At 47.4% G+C, this 22,903-nt stretch overlaps 1 protein-coding gene across 3 annotated transcripts; it reads left to right on the top strand.

The window, feature by feature from the left end:
* Positions 1 to 248: 248 nt before the first annotated feature.
* On the top strand, positions 249 to 11,634 carry C17H19orf12 (chromosome 17 C19orf12 homolog). Of its 3 annotated transcripts, none has more exons than XM_055552583.1 (3): positions 253 to 494; positions 5,809 to 5,994; positions 10,572 to 11,634. In XM_055552583.1, exons 2-3 carry the CDS (start codon positions 5,835 to 5,837, stop codon positions 10,835 to 10,837), a joined length of 426 nt encoding a protein of 141 aa, XP_055408558.1. In that variant the 5' UTR covers positions 253 to 494; positions 5,809 to 5,834; the 3' UTR covers positions 10,838 to 11,634. The 3 variants fall into 3 exon arrangements, with proteins under 3 accessions (XP_055408560.1, XP_055408558.1, XP_055408559.1); XM_055552584.1 differs by lacking the exon at positions 253 to 494 and adding an exon at positions 4,963 to 5,297; XM_055552585.1 differs by lacking the exon at positions 5,809 to 5,994 and having other exon boundaries at positions 249 to 494.
* The last annotated feature ends 11,269 nt before the right edge of the window (positions 11,635 to 22,903 follow it).

The following is a 22,903-nucleotide window of genomic DNA, read 5'->3' as shown; positions in this document are numbered from 1 at the left end:
AGAGGCCGCCGGTGTCTGCACTGCGGCCGGCTGACGTTTGACTTTGCCGGGTACATTCACCGAATATTAACTCAGCCCCTCGCCGAGGCCGCGGTGTTCCTTCCGGAGCCGGGACCCGAGGGGTGTGGTAGTGTCTCGGTCCTGAGTGAAAGGCCAAAGCGAGAGAGGGCCTCCCAGGAGGCCCCCGGGCTTGAGCAAGAACTAAAGGAACTCCGACCTAGTATGGGTGTGAGCGGGTGGACGGTAGGGCTGCGCGCGGCCTCGGGTCCCCAGCGACCCCGCTCCAGACGCCCCATCCTGGCAGGCGCTCGCAGAGCTGAGCCGGGGTCGCGGGCGCAGCAGCGGGAGCGGTGGCGACGCTACCGGTGGGCGGCGCCCCGGAAGGCCCCGCGCGGACGAGCCGGAAGGCGGGGGGGTGGGGCCTGCGCGCGGGGCGGGGAGGCCTGGTGTCTCCGCGCCTGCCGGCCTGTGACCTCGCGGCGCCGCCTCCGCAGGTAAAGGGCCCCGAGCCGCCGCCGGAGCCAAGGGGGCGCCCGGAGCAGCACCAGGGCAGACGGTCTTAGTCCATTTATTTTCCTTATGGAGAAACGGGGGAACGAAGGAATGTGTGTGCTGTCTCCGCCCGCAGGAACTCCTGTGTGTGCGTGCGCGCGCGCGTGTCGCTTCTCGCAGGAACCGGGGTGCGCGTGTGGCGGGTGTTATATCCGCAGGGTGGAGCACTCCTGGCCTTGCCCTCTGGGGAGAGAATTTGGACGCCAGATTAGAGATGATGAGGAAGGGATGTTAGTGATTTAGGGGCGGGGAGATTAGCCTTATGGGGACTGATAGCTTCTTTGTCCTTTTTTTTTGCCCGCACTGTGGGGCATGTGGGATCTTCATTCCCCTACCCAGGATCAAGCCTGTGCCCCCCACATTGGGAGCGGGGAGTCTTAACCTCTGGACCGCCAGGAAAGTCCCTCTTTATCCTTTTTGTTTGTTTGTTTAAAGAAATAGGAATAATTTGAGAGTGTGTTGCTCAAGGGCCAAGAAGGTAGATAAGGTGTGCTCCAGTAGGACCCACTCCCGTACTCTTGCCTGGAAAATCCCATGGGTGGAGGGGCCTGGTGGGCTGCAGTCCATGGGGTCGCGGATAGTCGGACACGACTGAGCGACTTCACTTTCACTTTTCGCTCTCATACATTGGAGAAGGAAATGGCAACCCACTCCAGTGTTCTTGCCTGGAGAATCCCAAGGATGGGGGAGCCTGGTGGGCTGCCATCTATGGGGTCGCACAGAGTTGGACACGACTGAAGCGGCTTAGCAGCAGTAGCAGCAGTAGGACCCTGCTCAGCTCTGGCCTGGATTGCTGCAGAAGGCGGATCCCGTGTGGCTTGTATTTTTGATTTTTCAGGAGAATCAGAAATCTGAGGTGTTTGTGAAATCTCATGATTTTAAAATTCTAGCAACTATTTAATTTAATTTATTTATTTGGCCTCAATTCATGTGGGATCCTAGATCCCCCACCAGGGATCCAACCCTCATCTCCTGCACCAGAAAGTGACATCTTAACCACTGGACTGCCAGAAAGTGAAAGTGTCTCAGTGGTGTTTGACTCTTCCCACCCCATGGACTATACAGTCCATGGAATTCTCCAGGCCAGAATACTGGAGTGGGTAGCTGTTCCCTTCTCCAGGGGATCTTCCCAACCCAGGGATCGAACCCAGGGCTCCCACATTGCAGGCAGATTGTTTACCAGCTGAACCACTAGGAAAGCCCGGGACTGCCAGGGAAGTCCCTAATTCATTTTTTAAAAGTCTAATCTGACTTTCGGAGAAGGCAATGGCAACCCACTCCAGTGCTCTTGCCTGGAAAATCCCATGGACGGAGAAGCCTGGTAGGCTGCAGTCCCGTTAGGTCTCGAAGAGTCGGACACGGCTGAGCAACTTCACTTTCACTTTTCACTTTCATGCATTGGAGAAGGAAATGGCAACCCACTCCAGTGTTCTTGCCTGGAGAATCCCAGGGACTGGGGAGCCTGGTGGGCTGCCGTCTATGGGGTCGCACAGAGTCGGACATGACTGAAGCAGCAGCAGCAATCTGATTGTATTTGCTGTTGGGATCCAATGTCTGTACTGGGCCATAGAGAGGTGGAAAGACATAGTTTATAGGAGCCAGAGGGCACACTGAAGCTTTATAATAAAGTCCACCAGAGAAGTAAGAAGTACTGAGGATTGCAGGTGAACAATATCACTGAATCTTAAGAGGCCCTGCTTTTTTAATTTTTAAAAAGCTTTGTGCGTGGAGGTCTGTGTTAGCTCTGCAGCCTTTCTCTCCTCATCTTTCACAATCTGCTCCATCTCAGAAAGCCAGGCTGCAGTCCCAGGGCCAGGCTCATCTCCCTCTCCCCCAGATCTGTGCTATAATCAGCAGACCAGCCTGGGTGCTTGCAAGAAACCAGGGCTTCATGTTGGCATTTGCCTTCCCTGTGGCTGGCAGATGGACTTCCCGTGACCCGAGTCTGTTTCGTGGACAAATCTGATTCTGAAATAGGTGTGATATGGTTGTGGAGGGGAGCACCCTCCCACCCCATTGAGGTCTGTCCCAACAGAGTGCTGCTGCCTCATCCTTCACCCACTTCTCTGCCACTTACTAAGGTAGCTGGAGTGGGAGAAGGAAAAACGGGACTGGCTTCCTTCCTCAATCAGGCAACCCTGGAGAAGTTGGGAGGCTGAGATTTTTAGCAGGGGCTCAGGAGATGGTCGGAAAAGGCAATGGCACCCCACTCCAGTACTCTTGCCTGGAAAATCCCATGGACGGAGGAGCCTGGTAGGCTACAGTCCATGGGATCGCTAAGAGTCAGACACGACTGAGCGACTTCACTTTCACTTTTCACTTTCATGCATTGGAGAAGGAAATGGCAACCCACTCCAGTGTTCTTGCCTGGAGACTCCCAGAGACAGAGGAGCCTGTTGGGCTGTTGTCTGTGGGGTCGCACAGAGTCGGACATGCGACTTAGCAATAGCAGCAGCAGGAGATGGTGCTGCAAACTTTTCTTCCACAACAAGAATCTATTGATGCTCCAGCTTCTAAAATGATTCTTACAAAGAAATTAAACCAGCAGTCTCTTGGATAGAGACAGCCACAATGCCACTGGTTACTCATGGTGTGGATCCACTGAACCCAGATGGAGTTGGGCCACTTCTCCTCCCCCCCCACACACCATGACACCTGCTGGCCCACTAGTCATACTCTGGACTTGCACCTTGTGCCGGCTCAACTGGGCTAAGTGGAGGTTAAAAGTGGTGTTTGCACAGTGATGCCTCATTAGTCCTGGTGGGTTTTGACTTAAAGTCATTCAGAACAGATTGGAAGCTGGTTTTGGTTGTTTTTGTTTTGTTTTTAAGAGACCATAGAGGGTGAAGTGGGTATATATCTCCAGCCTCTTGTATATGCCTTTTCTTGCTGTGCAGAAACTGTTTGGAGAATACAGATCTGTAATTCTGCAGAAAACCTGGCATATGGGCAGAATGTGCTGGCCTGGAAACCAGCCTTGCAGATCAGGCATGGCAAGGCTCAGGGTCTTCATGCCTGTGGGAATGCAAGGGGCCTTCCCAGGACCTGAGTTTCATCTCCCTTTTTTCTGCAAAACTGACAGATAAAAAGCTAGATGTAAATCAGAGCTAAGCTAGGTATTTTACAGGGTGATTTTTAGGTTTTTAAAAGGTTTTATCATGAGATTAATTCCTTTGGTTATCTTAATAGGTATCTGAAATTAAACATTTTGTTTGCATAGCTTTACAAGCCCATGGCTATTGGGTAAATCAGGTTACTTCCTCCCTCCTCCCATTTCTAAGTGCAATTCCTTAGCTGTTATAATGCTACAGTGTTATCTTGACATTTGTGCCTGGAAAAATTTTGACTTCTGGAAGGGTGGAAGGGGGCTCTCTTGCAGGTAGGAGGGGGTTGGGGCATGTGCTATGCCTACACGTGGTCACTGCTGGTGAAGAAGGGCCTGGAAGCCAGGAGGCATTTTAGCAGATCCAGGACACCTGGGAGCCAGAGCAAGGACAAGCACACCTGAATTTTCCTCTAGTCCCTTGGGCAGCCCTGCAGGGGCCTCTTGCATTCTGAATTCAAGGACTGAGTAGCAGATATCAGACATCTTAAGTCATTCTGTCATAGAGTCTTGCTGTCCAAAAGTGAGGGCAGAATTTCAGCTGGGGGCTTGTAAATACAGAATCTCGCCCTACCTATATGGGTAGTATTTAACAAGGTCTTCAGTGACTCCTGTGTGCTGGTGGAAAATCACTGATATCAAGAATATCAAAAGGAGGAACTTTCCTGATGGTCCAGTAGTTAAGAGTCTGAGCTCCCAATTCAGGGGGCTATAGGTTCAATCCCTGGATGGGGATCTAAGATCCCCAATGCCACATAGCATGGGGAAAAAATAAAAAGAATATTAAAAAGAAAAAGAGGGGACATTTTCGGGGCCTGGAGAAGAGAATCCCACTGACCTCCCCTGGGACTACAAAGAAGTTCTGACTGGTGTAGATTCACAAATTTGTTCTAAAGTCTCAGAGTTCTCTCTCAGAATTGGGAGGATAATTTTACATTAGGGTAATTGTGGTTTTTCCTTGGGTTTAAAAACAACTCATATATCTAAAAGATATTGAATAGGTTCTGCTCCAAACTTCCATAATCAAATTCCTTGTAAATGTCTGTGTCTCACAGCCTTGATTGAAAAGGAAAGTGGTGGTGAGAGAGGAAGGTGCCCACCTAAGCCTTGGGTCCAGCCAAAGCTGGAAAAAAAAGCACCGCTCATTGCCGGTTTGATTTTACTTCCTGTCCTGCCATGTGGCCCATCAGCGCCAAGGTTCTCCATTCCCACCAACCCTGGGGTAGTTAGTGCCTGCCCTACCTCCACCCTTGCCCCTGCCTGTTTTTTTCCTGCTAGTGTGGCAAACAGTTTCCTGACCCCAGAGAACTTTTCTAAAGGTCATTGTTCCAAAGTCTGTCCATCCATCTGTCATCTGTTCATCCATATGGAATTCTTTGATTTCTTTTATTCTCTGGTCATTTCATCTTACCATATCATCCTGTCCCTGCCTTTAATATCCCATGAGTAGAACTGGATTGACTCTGAGTGGTTGCTTGTTGAATTCAGCCATTGGTATATGTTAGGAAGAGAGTGTTCATTTAGAACAATCATGTCTGAGAGTCTGCTGTGTTAACAGTCTTGCTCCAGGTGAGACTTTGCATCCATTCTGCTTACACCTTGTAGGAATCCAGCCTGTAGGTGGTTTATCTTCATCTTACAGGTGAGAAACCTGCCACTCTGCTGGGTCATCCCGTGGCTACAAGGCTGTGTGGTTACAGAGTCCGTGCTTCCCCCTTCTCTGGCTTGGCGGAAGCTGAGGTGCCCTGTCACACAGAAGTGGACCCAGCGCTGGGACTTGTGCACTCTGCCCAGCTTTGTGGGTGGGGATTGCCTGGGCTAGCTGAAGGGCCCTGACACAAGAGAGCTCAGAATTGCATCACTCATGATGAACTGGTAGAGCATGTGGGCAGGGTTGTTCCTTAATCTATCATAAATCAGAAGTTAGAGTGCAGAGAAGACCTTTCACCCACTCTGCTGATCCTGTCTGCTTAATAACTGAATGCTGCCCTGCTTTCTGTTTGGCAAAGGATTTGCCACACGACTGGGGCTGCTGTCCATCCTGCACATGGCAGAGATCCTGTTCTCTACCAAAAATGGGGAACCTTCCTTAAAACTTTCGGAAGAGTAACATTTGGGTGGAAAGGCCCTTAACTCATTGCAACTGTCCTTAGGAACGCTTACCCCGAGGTCTGCCGCGATGCCCGTTGCGGTGGAGGACATCATGAGGTTGCTGTGCTCCATCTCCGAGGAGAGGAAGATGAAGGCGGCCGTCAAGCACTCCGGGAGGGGCGCCCTAGTCACTGGGGCCGTGGCCTTCGTTGGTGGCTTGGTGGGCGGTCCACCAGGACTAGCCGTTGGTAAGTGCAGATGCCTCACAGGGACAGTGCAGTTGTTGGGAAAAGGCCTTTGAAACCACAGAAACATCGTAAAAGCCTCTGTCCTGTGTGAGAAGTTTGTCAAGTTGAGGTCACTTCTGTGAAGCGATCTTTGGGCACATAATCAGTCCTGTTACCAACTCCAGCTTCTACGTGAATGCCTCAGAAGTACAGGGCTCTTTCAAAAGGCATCTGTGTCATAAAGGCTGGAGGACACCTTTCTCCCGGAATGTGTCCTAGAGCCAGAGGATTTCAGGGTGTCCCGGGTTTTGGACAGTCGCCCTCCCCCCATCACCGTTAGACATCCAGAGAGGAAGCTGAGATTTGCTGTGCACCTACTGAGGGGTGATGCTGTAGAGCCACAGAACATGAACTCGTTCAGAGTGCTTCCCTAGTCTGAAAGCAAGCAGTCCCACTCAGGGAAAGCAACAAGCTAGCTCCTAGCTGGTCATCATCCCTGCCCCTTCTTTTACCACCTGCTTCTATTTGGGAACTTGTTTCTGGCAGTAAATGAAAGTTTGGCTGATCTTCCCATCATTCTTTGTAGCTAGAATGAAGCTGCTTCCTTTGGATTAGGACCAGAAAGAATTCCTATGTGGTCTGAACTGTGGGTTGGGGGTGTTGTCAAAGAGCTGGCTGCTGTCCAGGCCTGACCTACGGAGGGGCCAGATAAGGTTTCCCTTGGGGGATGTCAGATGGACCCTGCAAAACAGGGCTAGGTCTGCTACCCTGGGCTCAGCAAATATTTACTGAATGCCTCCTTTGTGCTGGGGATACAGGGCCTGAGAAAGTTCACAGGCTGGTGGAAGCCCTTTCTATGTGGCTTGTAGTCTTCACATGAATACAGGCTATAGAGAGATGACTGCTTTTCTTCTGAGGTTGGCTTCTGTGTCCCAGCTCACCGGAAAGGCTTCCTGCTCTCCTCTTCTCTCCTGGAGTAGGATTGACATTTGAGAACATTGTATCAAGCTGAGGCCACACTGAGGAGAAAAAAATCAGCTTGTGGGTGACCCTAGATCTTCCATCTATATATTTCCATTTCCAAACTCTGTGAGTTAGTGAGTCCTGACTTCAGCTTCTTGCCATCCAGGGAGTATTCCCATGGGGGAGGAGACAAGGCCATTGCCATCTTCCTCAGTGACATCCTTTTTTTCTTTGTCCCACCCCATCTGATGTGCTCAGAAAGGGCTAGCTGGGATCATTTATCACATAGCTGTGCCCAGATGCCATTTTGGGAGCACATATTTTGTTCAGATTGAGCAAAAGCTGGTAGAGGACAAGCTGTCGACAAAGGGAACCCTGGGGATTGGCTACTTGCAGCCCCTAGGTCATGGGCAGGAGCATCATTTTACCCAGAAAACAAAAGAATTTTCTCTTATCCAAAGAGTTGGTGATTTCTTGGTCGATATTTCCTGGCGACTTTTTGCATTAAGTGCTGCTCTAAATCAAATATTGATGTTCTCATAAAGGTTTAGTGCAGATGAGTGCAACTCTTGTCAGCGCTAAGCGTTTCACTGGTGTCATGGGGGAAAGTTCACTAAAACTTGTAAGTGACTGACCCTCCCTCCCTCCCTGGAATGCTCCTTCCCTTCAGGGTGGGGGGAAGTCTGTCCAGGGCAGTGTTCAGCCTCCAAGACATGAAGCTGGCCAGTCTCCTGCATCTTAGGAGGTGTGTGCGACCAGGTGCTTCCACGCTTGCTTTCCTAAAATGTTGCAAGATTTACTTACTGATGGCTGCATCCAGCCTGCAAATGGGTTCTCTCTGGCTCTGGCTGCATTCTTTTGGGTAAACTTTTTATTTTGAAATAATATTAGATTTACAGAGAAGTTACAAAGATAATGCCAAGAATTTCCACGTATATCTCATCCAGTTTCAGTTCTCCTAATGTTCACATCTTATATTAACCACAGCACACTTGTCAAAACTAAGAAACCCACCCTAACATGACTGTTAACTATTCTTCAGGCTATACTTGGATTTTATCAGTTTCTGCGTCCAAGGTCTTTTTCTGCCCCAGGTCTAGCTCAAGACAACACGTTGCACTTAATCCTCATGTCTCCTTCGTCTCTCCAGTTTTATTATTATTTTTTCCACTCTTTATTTTCCCCCATGTAGGCCATTACAGAGTATTGAGTAGAGTTCCCTGTGCTGTAGAGTAGTAGGTTCTTATTAGTTATCTATTTTGTAGAGAGTAGGGTATCTATGTCAATCCCAGTCTTCCAGTTTATCCCTCTCTCTCCTCATCCTCTGGTAACCATGTTTCTTTTCTATTTCTGTAGTAGAAAACCTCTATAACTCTATTTCTGTTTTGTAGATAAGTTCTTTTGTACTTTTTTTTTTAGATTCCACATATAAATGGTATCATATGATACATGTCTTTCTCTTTCTGACTGACTTCACTCAGTACGACAATCCATGTTGCTGCAGATGGCATCGTTTTGTTCGTTCCTATGGCTGAGTAATATTCCATTGTGGTATATATGTACCACATCTTCTTTATCCATCCTTCTGTGATGGGCATTTAGATTGCTTCCATGTCCTGGCTATTGTACATAGTGCTGCAGTGAACGTGGCGGGAGTGGCGCATGTATCTTTTCAAATTATGGTTTTTTCCAGGTATATACCCAGGAGTGGGATTGCTGGATCATATGGTAACTCTATTTTTAGTTTTTTAAGGAACATCCATGCTGTTCTCCATAGTGACTATTTGGCACAGCGGTCACTCATATCTCAGTGACGTAAGAGATGCGAGTTCAATCCCTGGGTCGGGAAGATGCCCTGGAGAAGGAAATGACAACCTACTCCAGTATTCTTGCCTGGAAAATCCCACGAACAGAGGAGCCTGGCGGGCTACAGTCCATGGGGTCTCAAAGAATCAGACGTGACTGAGCACAACCCACAGCACATCATGGCTGTACCAGTTTACATTCCCACCAACAGTGCAGGAGGGGCTCCTTTTCTCCACATCCTCTCCAGCATTTATCGTTTGTAGATGTTTTGGTGATGGGCTTTCTGACCGGTGTGCGGTGATCACTCTTTGTAGTTTTGACTTTTCATTTCTCTAATAATTTGTGATACTGAGCATTTTTTCATGTGCTTTTTAACCATCTGTGTATCTTCTTTGGATAAATGCCTAGTTGGATCTTCCATCCACTTTTTGTTTGGGTTGTTTGGTGTTGTTTTTTTTTTTTATAATGAGCTGCATGAGCTGTTGGTATATGTTGGAGACTAATCCCTTGTCAGTTGCTTTCTCCCACTCTGAGGGTGTCCCCTCTTGCTTTCTGCTGCTTTGATACTTTTGAGGAATACTAGTCAGGTATTTTGGAGAATTCCTCTCAGTTTGGGTTTGCCTGATGGCCTTCTCATGAGTAGACTGTGGATCTTTGGGCAGAATACCGTGGCGCTTCTCGTCACACATTCCAGGGACACGTGGCACCCATAGGACCTCCTCCAGATGCTCAACTTGATCACCTGATCAGCTGATCAACTTGATCACCGGACTAGTGGCATATCTGTCAGTTTTCTCCATTACAGAGTCACTGTTTGCCCTTTCCTACTCTTCTCTTTTGAAGAAGGTCACCAAGTCCAGCCAGCCTGCATTTTTTCAGTATCTGATCACCAATATTTAAAACTTGTAAGACTTCTAAAAGATACAGACCTGGTATTCCATGTGGCAGCAGTTGGCTGCGGTGGACACTCCTCCTTTAGACACGTACCTAACTCTCCAGGTCACCACAGTCCCGCTCAGCCCACTTCACTCCTTTCAGTTACCTGCCTGGGCCCTGTAGACACTGAAGTTTGAGACCCTTTCCCTAGGACATCTTCCTGGAGCAGGCTTTACCTGACCTGCTTAAATAGAACTTTCTATTGAACTTGGGACTCTTCTGGTCCCAAGATAGCATGCTTTAACTTTGATAATAATAAATTTACATATAAAAGTAATGTTTGTGCCCTTTTGGGGTAGCAGAAAAAGAAATAGTTGAATACATTAAATTTGTTATTTATCATCATGCAACTTTGGAAGGGTTATATGAAAAACATTGCTTCAAGAGAAAATACCTTGTCATCTGTCGCTGTCCCCAGGGTCCTTGAACCATGTGGTTCCACTAGAAATTTCAAAGCTCAGGGCTCAGGCACATGTTAGCCACCCAGTGGAGCAAACTCAGCCTCACCACTGAGATGGTTCTCCCTGAAAATGCATTTGCTTCTCAGCCCTCTCCTTTGAGGTGAGAGAGATTTTTATGGAAGCATGAAAACCTTCAGCCCATGAAGAGGATTTTAGTTAGCATAGCTCTCGAGGCGAGATGCTTCATGTTGCACCGTGAGCGCAGAGCTTAGGAGAGGGCACGTGTGAGTGTCAATTATCTGAGCCAAATGGATCAAAGACCACGTAAACCTTTGCCCTCCACCCTGCTGGTGGGGCAGACTTGAAGCTGAGCCCGTCCTGACCCGTTCATGAATGTGCTCGCTCGTCATGACGGTGGACATGCGCTCAGCGAGAACCCATGGCCATCATTTATGAATAAGGCCGACTAATTGAGTCCTTCCTGTTTTCTAGGGGGGGCCGTCGGGGGTCTGTTAGGTGCCTGGATGACGAGTGGACAGTTTAAGCCGGTTCCTCAGATCATAATGGAGCTACCGCCTGCCGAGCAGCAGAAGCTCTTTAACGAAGCCACTGCCATCATCAGGCACCTGGAGTGGACGGACGCCGTGCAGCTGACCATGCTGGTCATGGGCAGCGAGGCCCTGCAGAAGCAGCTGCTGGCGATGCTGGCCAACTACGTCACCAGGGAACTGCGGGCGGAAGTGCAGTACGACGACTAGGCCTCTGCCCTGGGAAGGGGGCCGTTCGGATGATTCCCCCGACTCGTGGGAGGTGACTGGGGAGCTGCAGGAAGCCCACATCATCAGAACGTTACCTGAACTGTAGCAGCACCTCCTGCTGAAGAGGCTGCTGCTGTGCTAGGTCATGCTGTGGAAATTACTGGAGAAGATGCTGTGCTTTATGGCCGTGTGCACCTGTGTGTCCTGACCGCCTTTCAGGGGGAAGGTGGTGAATAGCAAAGCTGTGCCTGCTGCCATGTGATGGCAGTTTTGTGAATGCACGCTGGCTCACACAGGAGCCAGAAGGTCCTCACGTTCAGTCTCTCGTCTCATCACAAGAAGATGACGCCTGTCCAGGCATCCATTTCAGGACCGCCCCCCCGTCCCGCCTCTTGGGACCTGGGGGGCTGGCCCCTGCTGGAATCATGTTTGCCTCTTGATTATCCATTCACCACCCAGTGACTTCTGAGTGGCCTCAGGGAGGGGGCATTCGGCCTGCTGAGTGAAGCCAGGAACGCCAGTGGCTCTCAGTCCCTCCCCCACTAGCTGCCAGACTGGCTTCTCACCCTCCCGGGGGCTTACTTTCCCCATCTGAACAGTCACAGTAGTTCTTGTGTTCTGCTTTTTAAGTTAATTATTTTCAGTAAAAGCATTTCTCTTTCTGAAGTGGTAGGATCATAACTTACCTAGACACAGGAAATGTCTCCATCCTAAATTTCCCTAATGCTGTTTTTGCTTTGCTTTCAGAACCACAACTTGACTGTCATCAAATTACAGTAAATGTTTTCTGAATCGTCCTGTTCTCCACCTATTTTGTGTAAAGCGTCTCTAAGAGTCAAAGTCCTATGCTTGGAACACAAAGGAAGAGAACGGATTTGTGGGTTTAAAGAGTGAATGAAAGCTGTGGATTCCTGGGCCCGACACCTGAGCCTCCAGGCTGCTGTGGTTCCCGGGCTGCCAGTGCGTGCACACTGCCCGGGCCTCCCCTGGCATCCGCAGCGTCCCTTGGGTCTCTCCAGGGAGCTGGAAGGAAGCTTCACTGGCCTCCCTGGGGTACAGCAGAAGGCACTCGTGTGGAGCAGAGATAGTGCCCCGCACCTTCTTGTGGGTCAAGAAAACTTCAGGGCAAATTTGAACCTGTGGTGATTAAGGAAGGATCAGGCTTTTATCTCAGAAAGGTTGCTCTCTATCTGGCCTCGTCTAGCACTCATCAGGTGCCCTTTACAGGTCAAATGCCTGCGGTTGATGAGGCCACTTGGTCATTTGCCCTGCTTGGGTTGATGAGGGAGCAGGGCAGGGCCCTTTTAGATGATTCTCCTGATTCATAGAAGGTGACTGCGGAGTTTGGGGGGATCCCACCCACTTATTACTTGTGTTGGGTCCTACTTTGCCGGGCTCATCCTACACCAGTGTCCACTGGATCCCTCCCCTGGCCTGCCTGCCTTTACCCCTGGGGAAGCCACTCTGGGGAGATGGCCTGATTCCCAACCAGACAGGTGTCAGATGAAGCAGGCCTTACCGAATGAAGTCACTGGCCTAGCCAGGTCCTGGGTGACTTGTGGTAGACTCTGGGCCCAAGAGGAGTCCAGACCTGAGTCTCATCTCTCCCAGGAGCTGAAAGCACTTTCCTTGCTTTCCTTTCAGGCTCTCCTCACAGGGACTGTGGCTTAGTATTTCTTCATCTTCTTTGACAATTTTTGACTTATTTATTTTGGAAACTTGGAAGATACCAGAAAGTATAAATGGAAAATGAAGGCATCCTCCTATGCTGACTGCTGCTCCGGCCCCTTTCCAGATGCAGCCACTGTACCAATTTCTTCTGTATTCCTGTTTTTAGATAGTCTTGTTTGTCAGTGTTTATTGCTGAAAACAGAAAAGTACAATGAAATAAAAACCATTAAATTATCACCACCCCAATAAAACCTACTGTGAACACATTTGGCATACTTTGTGCAAACTTTTTAATGGTATGTATCTTTCTAACTTATTTACATCTTTACTGTTTAGACCCTTTGAACACTTTTACCAATTAACATTAAATAACACTTGTGATGTAATTTGAACTCCCTTGTGAACATATGTAATGGTTTTATAATATTCCTTTGCACTAAACCATATACCGGCTATAGTGTCTTTTATAGGTCTTTACTATTATAGTGCTAACATTTTTATGAACACTGTTGTGTTAATATTCTGTTCATATTTTAGATTATGATAGTCTGTAGGATAGATTCCTCAATGTGAAATTGTTGCATTTAAAACTATGTAATATTTTTTACAATAGGTGGATAGCATCACTGACTCAGTGGACATGAATTGGAGCAAACTCCAGAAGATAGTGAAGGACAGGGAAGCCTGGTATTCTGCAGTCCATGGGGGTCTCAGAGAGCCAGATACAACTTAGCAACTGAACAACAACAACGATATTTTTAAGGCTGTTGTTTTATTCAGTCAAAATTCTTCCAGAGAGGCAGTATCAATAATTTGTCCTTCCAACAGCAAGTTTTGGAGATGCGCATCTTATCACATCCTCACCAGGAAATTGAATGACAGTATCTTAAAGCTTTATTAATTTGATGGGTGATTACTGACATCTTGGTTTGATTCATTTATCTTTGGATTATGAGGGAGGTGGACAAGGGTGGGGTGAGCTCCTGGGGGCTACCTGCCCAGGTGGTGCTGAGAGCTCCAGGACCCTGGGGCCCAGGCCTAGCAGAGGCTGAGGGGGCCCTGGTGTGAGCAGACAGCCCGCTGGGGCAGCGGCTGGCCAGGCGGTGGTCAGGAAACAGCAGGAGAGTGCCAGCGGGGTAAGGAGGCCGCTGAGGAGGAAGCCTTGGTGGGGGTCCCAGGAATTATAAAAAGAAACCATCTGCTCTGGGCTGGTTACTAACCTGCTTCGAGTGTTGCTGTCACAGTGCCGGGCAAGATTTTTCTCAGGCAGATGGTTATTTTTAGCTAGACTGAACTTTTTTATTTATTTATTTTTATTTTTGAGATGTCTGGCTTGGAAGGAAACACTAGGGTGTGTTGCAATGCTGGAGGCTGGGGGGACTGGCAGGGTGTGGAGGAAAGGTCCTCTCCCCATTACTTATTGCGAGGCGCCATCTAGCGGCCAAGCGGGCACATGCTTTCTCCTCCTCCCTCAGCCGGGCCTACGGAGCCTTCTCTGAGTCTCCAGGCAGGCCAGGAGGTGGCTCCGCAAGGACGCTGTTTTATGAGTTCCCCTTGGGACAGGGCTGCGGCCTTCCTGAGGTTTTAATAAGCTGTGAGCAGAACATCAACCATGTCTCCTGCAACCTTTTTGCATATAAACCAGAATGTCTCTCAATCCCAAACAATCGACATATGGCAATTAAGCAAGGCCAGGATTCGTCTAAACCACACAGGGAAAAGGGACTGTCTGATGTGCTTTCAGCTTGTTGGGAGGAGATAAATGACTTTATTAGCCGGAGGTGGCTTCTCGGACCATTACAGTAACAGAGGGTCAGGAGTCAAAGCTTGGGCCTGGCTGCCTGCATCGCAGGCTCAGGCAGCTATGGTACCGCAAATGCTGGCGAGTGGAGGAAGTCGAGAAGTGTTTTTCTAAACTGTTGAGGTGGTAGCTATTTCTTTAATTTTTGTGGGTTTTCAGGGGAGGACTTTCCTCTCATTCGAATTAAACAAATACAAGGATAATATCTAGGAGACATCTATTACATGCCAATTAGTATAAGTGAATACAAATGATCAAACCCAGAATGGGCAGGACTGTGGGTAAAGAATGTATATGCCTGCACACATGTACTCCACCAGAGGAAATACACAGTCATACAGTCTTTGGGGAGAGTGATTTGAAGGAAAAAAGTCACAGGTATAAAACTGTATATACTTTCCAGCCCACAAATTTCACTCCAGGGAAAACATTACAATAAAATAATTCAAATGGCAAAAACATAAATTCATAGCAGTGCTGTTTATGATAGCACGAAGAAAGGAAAATAATCCCAATGTTGAACAACAGGGAAATATTTAAACTGTACATGGGCAATATGATGGAATTGTTCAGTCGCTCAATCACCTCCGACTCTTTTCAACCACATGGACCAGTTGCTAAATCACGTCCGACTCTTTTCAACCACACGGACTACAGTGTGCCGGACTCCTCTGTTCTTTTTTCTCTCCCAGAATTTGCTTAAATTCATGTCCACTGAGTTGATGATGCCATCCACTCTTCTCATCCTCTGTCGTCCCCTTCTCCTCCTGCCCTCAATCTTTCCCAGCATCAGGGTCTTTTTCAGTGAGTTAGCTCTTTGCATCAGGTGGCCAAAGTATTGGAGCTTCAGCTTCCACCTCAGTCCTTCCAGTGAATATTCAGGATTGATTTATTTTAGGGTTGACTGATTTGACCTCCTTGAAGTCCAAGGGACCCTCAAGAGTCTTCTCCAGCACCACAATTCAAAGGCACCAATTCTTAAGCACTCAGCCTTCTTTATGGTCCAACTCTCACATCCCTACATGACTGCTGGAAAAACCATAGCTTTCACTATAAGGACCTTTGTCAGCAAAGTGATGTCTTTGCTTTTTAATATGCTATCTAGTTTGTCATAGCTTTCCTACCAAGGAGCAAGTGTCTTTTAATTTCATGGCTGAAGTCACTATCCACAGTGATTTTGGAGCCCAAGAAAATAAAATCTGGCACTGTTTCCACATTTCCGCCTTCTATTTGCCATGAAGTAAAGGGACTGAATGCCATGATCTTAGTTTTTTCAATGTTGAGTTTTAACCCAGTTTTTTTTGCTCTCCTATTTTACCCTCATCAAGAGGCACTTTAGTTCCTCTTCACTTTTTTGCCCTTAGAGTGGTATCATCTGCATATTTCAGGTTGTTGATATTTCTCCAGGGCTTCCCTTGTGGCTCAGCTGGTAAACAATTCACCTGCAATGCGGGAGACCTGGATTTGATCCCTGGGTTGGGAAGATCCCCTGGAGAAGGGAGAAGGCTACCCACTCCAGTATTCTGGCCTGGAGAATTCCATGGACTGTATAGTCCATGGGGTCTCAAAGCATCAGACACAACTGAGTGATTTTCACTGTCACTCTCATATTTCTCCTGGCAATCTTGAGTCCAGCTTGTGATTCATCCAGCCCAGTATTTTGCATGATGTATTCTTTATAGAAGTTAAATAAGCAGGATGTCAATACACAGCCTTGATGTACTCCTTTCCTAATTTTGAACCAATCCATCGTTCCATGTTCTAACTGTTGCTTCTTGAACTGCATACAGGTTTCTCAGGAGACAGGTAAGGTGGTATTCCCATCTCTTTAAGAATTTTCCACAGTTTATTGTAATCTACACTCAAAGGCTTTTGCATAGTCAATGAAGAAGTAGATGTTTTTTCTGGAATTCCCTTGCTTTCTCTATGATCCAACGGATGTTGGCAATTTGATCTCTGGTTCCTCTAACTTTTCTAAACCCAGCTTGTATGTCTGGAAGTTCTTGGTTCATGTACTACTGAAGCCTAGCTTGAAGGAGTTTGTGGATTACCGTGCTAGCATGTTGGAGAAGGCAATGGCACCCCACTCCAGTACTCGTGCCTGGAAAATCCCATGGACGGAAGGGCCTGGTGGGCTGCAGTCCATGGGGTCGCTAGGAGTCAGACATGACTGAGCGACTTCACTTTATTTTTTCACTTTCATGCATTGGAGAAGGAAATGGCAACCCACTCCAGTGTTCTTGCCTGGAGAACCCCAGGGACGGGGGAGCCTGGTGGGCTGCCGTCTCTGGGGTTGCACAGAGTCGGACACGACTGAAGCGACTTAGCAGCAGCAGCAGCAGCAGTGCTAGCATGTGAAATGAGTGCAATTTTAATAAGTAGTAATCGGGGGTGGGTATATGAAAGTCAGTGGAATTTCTCCATATGCGTTATTTGCCTGTAGCAACTTCATACGTCTGTGCTTGGGGGGGGAGTAAAGAAAAAGCCAAGCTGTACTAGTGCGGGGGGATGACCCCAGGCCTTCCAGCGCCCCAAGGCTGTGGCTCACAGGAAGCAGCAGAGGTGCAGGAGAATCTCAGAGTGTGGGCATCTTGTGCCTGAGGGGAGTCTAGTGTTTAAACGTGGGAATTAGATACCAGTCCAGAAACCAGACAAGAACCAGCCTGGTGCCCAGCTCCCTGGGGCTGTTCCTCCCAGCAACAGTTCAAGGCCACCTCACGAACCCACTGTTCACCTGCCCCTCCAGAGGGGAGGTGCCACCACAGCACAGGGTTCCAGAGCACAACCCTGCAGGGGGGTCCATGTGCCACTGACCAAGGCAGGAGGGCCAGCTGTGCTGGGAGCTGTTTAGACATAGGGTCTTTTCTCTAGGGTCTGTCCAATAGAGATATAAGACAAGCCACAAATATATTCCATCTTCTAGTAGCCACATCTTTTAAAAGTAAGAAATAAATTTAGTAGTATACTTTAACTCAATATAACCACATATTATCATTTCAAATGTAATCACTATAAAAGATTATTGAGATATTTTCCAATTTTTTTATGTTACCTCTTTGAAACTCAGTGTAGATGTTACACAACACATCTCAAATCTGTGTTTTGAGATTTGTCACAAAGACACATGTCAAGTCACGTGTGGCCAGTGTGGACCTCATCAGGCGTCACCACTCCATAAAATACACAATAAAAAACAAAAAGATGAAAGATGTTTTTTTTCCACCTGGGTTGCCAGTGATACAGACACATCACTGTAAGGGCCAGCAACCTCTTTCAGTCCTTTCTCTGTTCTGAAGTTCAGCATCTGAACTTGTTTGGGGTCCTCATTAGAGGTCAGGGTCAGGCTGGATGGTGCTATGGATGGAATTGTGTCTCCCCCAAATTCATATGTGGAAATCCTAACCCCCAATGTGACAGCATTTGGAAATGGAGTCTTTGTAAGGTAATTAGAGTTAGATGGGGCTTCCCTGGTGGCTCAGACGGTAAAGCGTCTGTCTGCAATCCTGGAGACCAGGGTTTGATCCCTGGGTCAGGAAGATCCCCTGGAGAAGAAAATGGCAACCCACTCCAGTACTCTTGCCTGGAAAATCCCATGGACAGAGGAGCCTGGTAGGCTACCGTCCATGGGGTCGCAAAGAGTTGGACATGACTGAGCGACTTTACTTACTGACTTACTTACTGGTGGAGCAACCCCCATGATGGGATTAGTGTCCTTACAAGAAGAAACATCAGAGAGCTTCCTCTCTGTTTGTCTCTCTCTTTGCCATGTGAAGACTGAGAGGAGAGGGCCATCCAAAAGCCAAGAGCCCTCACCAGATCCCGGCCATGCCGGCACCCTGATCTTGGACTTCCAGCCTCCACAACTGTGAGGGGTACATGGGCATGATTAAGCTGCCAGCCTGCAGCGCTTTGTTATGGCACATGGAGCAGACTGGGACAGGTGGGGAGCAGGGTGGGTGAGGGCTTACGGGGGACTTCCTGGATCCCTGAATTCTAACCTGATTTAGGGGCAACAACATTTTTCCCCTGCCTGGAGATGACAAGTTGAAGAGTGTGTGGGTGTAGACCCCCCCTGGATGAAACTAAACATCCTCAGCCACTAAGAACCAGCCTTGACCTTCTGTCCCAGGCACAGGTGGCCCTCAGAGGCCTTGGAAGATGGCACCCCTGAATCTCTACCCCCTGCCTGCCTGCACCTGCCGAGCTGGATGTGGCTAAAGAAAACACCTGCCCATGCTGCTGGTCTCACTCAGCATCGCTGTGTTTTCCCATCCACTCCCTCTCCTTCTGCCTCTTTTCAGCTGCCAACACTTCCTCCTCTGTCATCCCTCAGGTCACCACCTTAGTTCCTGTTTCCTTAAGAAAAGGAATTAACTGGAAGAGAATGTTCACTCCCTACATCTGTGCCCACCTTTCCTCCTGGTATTACAAACTGCCCTTGCTCTTGACTCAGGCCAGCCCCTCTACTGGACACTGGAGCCTACCCCCTCCCTCCTGAGGGCACTGGTCCAGTCATTCTCCTTCTTCCTCTTCATCACTACATCCCCCTGCACAGAACTTTCCTGTCAGTGTGCACATGTGAATGATTTCCTCCATATTGAAAACAACACAGATTTCAACAAGGATACCAGGAAAATTCGGTGGGAAAGAATTGTCTTAAATGGTGCAGGGACAACATGTAAAAAAATGAACTTGGATGACCTTTTACCATGTAAAACATTAACTTAAAATGGATCATACACCTAAACAGAGGAGCTAAAACTCTGAAACTCTCAGATGAAAACAGGAATAACTCTATGACCTTGGATTAGGCAGTAGGTTCTTAGATAAGACACAAAATCGTAAGTGACAAAAGAAAAAATAGATAAATGGGAATTCATTAAGAGTAAAAACTTCTGTGCGTCAAAGTGTCAGGCGAGTGTATACGCCTCAGTTCTGTCTCGTCACAACAAAGATTTGGAGTGACGGACATTAAAGCCCTCAGCGTGTCACAGCTCTTGGGTCTTGGCCAGACCGTGATATAGCTCTCAGGTCTCGAACGGACCGTGTTATAGCTCTTAGAGAAATCAGTGTTACAGCTCTATTTTATTTAGATAATAACAGCAAAATCCATCCTCGAGGGGTGAGGACATGTCGAGCCAAAGACGGGAAGAGAAGAGTGCCCCAGCGTGCGGGAGAGAGAGAGAGACCCAGCCCTTTGGCTCCTCTTTTTATATGTTTTTTCTTTCCCCCTGGGCCTGCCCTATGTAAATTGGGCTAGCCAGGAGTGTTGTTTGTTCTACCTGAGGTCCTCACTCCGGTCCTCAGACCTTACTTTGTTCTATTTTTGAGGGCCTTTCTCTTCCTTATCTTTTAGCCACCACCATTCTGGACTCCTTTTCCCTATTTTAACTACCTAACAAAAGGACACCATCAAAAAAGTAAAAACACAAGCCACAGAGTGGGAGAATGTAATTGCAAATCATGTATCTGATAAGGGACTGGTATCTGGACTACATAGCTTCCAGTTCAAGACGGCAGAGTAGAAGGATGTGCGCCCATCTCCTCCTGTGAGAGCGCCAAAATTGCAACTAGCTGTTGAACCACTATCAACAAGAGGATGTTAGAACCTACCCCAAAAAAACATACCCCACATGCCCAAAGACGAAGAAGCTGCAGTGAGATGGCAGGAGGAGCAAAATCATGATAAAATCAAATCCCATACCTGCCAGGTGGGTGACTCACAGAGCGGAGAACAATAATACCAAAGCAGTTCTCCCGCTGTTGTGAAGGGTCTAAACCCCAGGTCAGGCTTCCCAGCCTGGTAACAAAGGGACTGGGAATCCCCTTGGAATCTGACCTTGAAGGCCAGTGAGATTTGATTATAGGACTTCCAGAGCACTGGGAGAAACAGAGACAACAGTCTTGGAGGGTGCGAGCAAAATTTTGCACACACCACGATCCAGAAGAGAGGAGCAGTGGTCCCGTAGGAGACTGAACTAAAACTACCTGCTGGTGTTGGAGGGCCTCCAACCGTGGCTCACCACAGGGATAGGGGCATTGGAAGGTCTCCCTTGGTGATGCTCTCTTGGAGTTTGCCATTAACTCTGCCATACAGCCCTAGGCCCCAAGGCTGGGTCACCTCAGGCCAAACAACTACCAGGAAGGGAATGCAACCCCACCCATCAGTAGATAATTGGATTAAAGTCTTACTGAGCAAGACCTGGCCCACCAGAGCAAGGCCCAGTTTTTCCCATTGCCAGTCCCTCCCATCAAGAAGCTTCCACAAGCCTCTTAGCCTCACTCATCAGAGCGCAGACAGAGGAAGCACAGTTGCACAAAAACCGTATTACAGAAAGTTAATCACAATGAAAAAGCAGAAAGTTATGTCCCAGATGAAGGGACAAGATAAAATCCCAGAAAAACAAATAAAGTGGAGATAGGCAACCCTCCAGAAAAAGAACTCAGAATAATGATAGTGAAGATAACCCAGGATCTCAGGAAAAAATGGAGGCAAAGATTGAGAAGATGCAAGAAATGTTCACCGAAGACCTACAAGAACTAAAGAACAAATGAACAGAGATGAATAATACACTAGAGGGAATCAATAGAATATATAAAGAGCTCTCACAACTCAACAATAAAAAGGCAAATAAACCAATTTAAAAATGAGTAAAGGATTTGAACAGACATTTCTCCAAAGAAGATATTCAAATGGCCAATAAGCATGTGAGAAGATGGTCAACATCAGTAGTCCTCAGAATCACAATGAGATAGCACTTCTCCCCTACTCAGATGACAAAAATAAGACAATAACAAATGTTGATGAGATTGGGAAGAAATTGGAGCCTTTTATGTTGTCGCTGAGAATGTAAAATGGTGCAGTCATTTTGGGAAAGTTTGAGAATTCCTCAAAATATAAACATAAAGTTATCATATGATCCAGCTTTTCCACTCCTAGGTATATACCCAAGAGAACTGAAAACATATGGCCACACAAAAACTTGTATATAAATGTTTATTAGCAGCATTTTTTATATTAGCTAAAAAGTGTTAACACCCCAAATGTTCATCACTTGGTGAATGGATAAATAAAATGTGGCATATGTATTGTATATAACATACAATGAAAGAAGAATATTTTGTGTATAATGATATATTTTGTATATAATGATATATGGATGAACTTTAAAAAAAAATATGCTATGTGAAAGAGCCAGTCACAAAATACCACATATTTGATGATTGAAGTGGCTTCCCTGATGGCACAAATGGTAAAGAGTCTGCTTGCAGTGCACAAGACCTGGGTTCGATCCCTGGGTCCGGAAGATCCCCTGGAGAAGGAAATGGCAACCCACTCCAGCATTCTTGGAGGAGACTGGCAGGCTATGTCCATTGGGTCGAAAAGAGTTGGACATGACTGAGCAACTTCACTAGCCAGCTAGCTATTTACTTGAAATGTCTGGAATAGGCAATTCCACAGGGACAGAAAATAGAACAGTGATTCGGGGGCTGGAGGAAGGGAGGAATGGCTGCTCATGAACATGGGGTTTCTTTTTGGGGTGACAAGAATGCTCGGACACTAGGTAATGGAGGTGGTTGCACAATCTGGTGACTATACTAAAACTTCTGAACTGCATACTTTAAAGAGGGGGAGTGTCTTTTATGGGATGTGAATTCTATTTCAATAAAGCTGTTGAAAGAATTCTCTGGCCCTGCTGCCCCATCTAGCCACTGCTCCATTTCTCTCTTTTTCTTTGCAGTGGGATTCCTCACAGGAGTTGTCCACACTCACTGTCAGCAGTCTGTCGCCTCTCATTGTAGCAGGCATCTGCTCCTACCCCCCTACTAAACGATCTCCTACCAAGCCTCTGTCCTCTATGTTACTAAGCCCAGCGGTCCTCTTCTTACCTTACCCGTGAGCAGCCCTTGGCCCCGTTGGCCTTCCCCTTCCCCACTTGGCCTCCTTGACCCTGTACTCTCCTGGCCTCCTCCGGCCTCCCTGGTGGCTCTTTCCTGATATTTTCTGCTTCCACCTCCAGTCCTGGTTTGTAAACACTGAAATGTCTGAGGTTCATTTCCTGACCTCTCCCTCTCTCTATTGAAGTAACAATGGTATATAGCATTATATAAGTTACAGGTATACAATATTATAATTCAACATCTGTGTTCATTACAAAGTGGTCATCACCAAAAGTCTAGCTACCATCCATCACCTTACACTTGACTCCCTTCACCCATATTTTGCTCACCTCCTCAACCCTTCCTTCCCTCAACCCCCTTCCCCTCTGGTAACCACCAATATGTTCCCTGTGTCTATGAGTTTGTTTTTGTTCTTTTATTTGTTTGTTTTCAGAGTCTTGTGTGGGTTTTTTTTTTTTCATTTTTGTTTTTAGATTCCATATACAAGCGATATCATACCATATGATTTTTTTCTTTCACCTTCCAACTTTTTTCAATCAACATATTATCCTCACAGTCCATCCATGTTGGATGTTGCAAAAAGCAAGATTTCACTCTTTCTCATGGCTGAGTAGTATCTCATTGCATATGTATACCACATCTTTGGGCTTCCCTAGTGGCTCGGGCGGTAAAGCGTCTGTCTGCAATGCAGG

Source organism: Bubalus kerabau, chromosome 17, assembly GCF_029407905.1.
Source record: "Bubalus kerabau isolate K-KA32 ecotype Philippines breed swamp buffalo chromosome 17, PCC_UOA_SB_1v2, whole genome shotgun sequence".
Taxonomy (NCBI): domain Eukaryota; kingdom Metazoa; phylum Chordata; class Mammalia; order Artiodactyla; family Bovidae; genus Bubalus; species Bubalus kerabau.
This window is presented reverse-complemented; position numbering and strand designations above follow the sequence as displayed.

Excerpts from the sequence above, each read along its gene's own strand:
- C17H19orf12 (XM_055552583.1), top strand. The coding sequence starts at position 5,835 with ATGCCCGTTGCGGTGGAGGACATCATGAGGTTGCTGTGCTCCATCTCC. Across the intron at positions 5,995-10,571 it reads TCCACCAGGACTAGCCGTTG|GGGGGGCCGTCGGGGGTCTG; the intron begins GTAAGTGCAGAT and ends CCTGTTTTCTAG.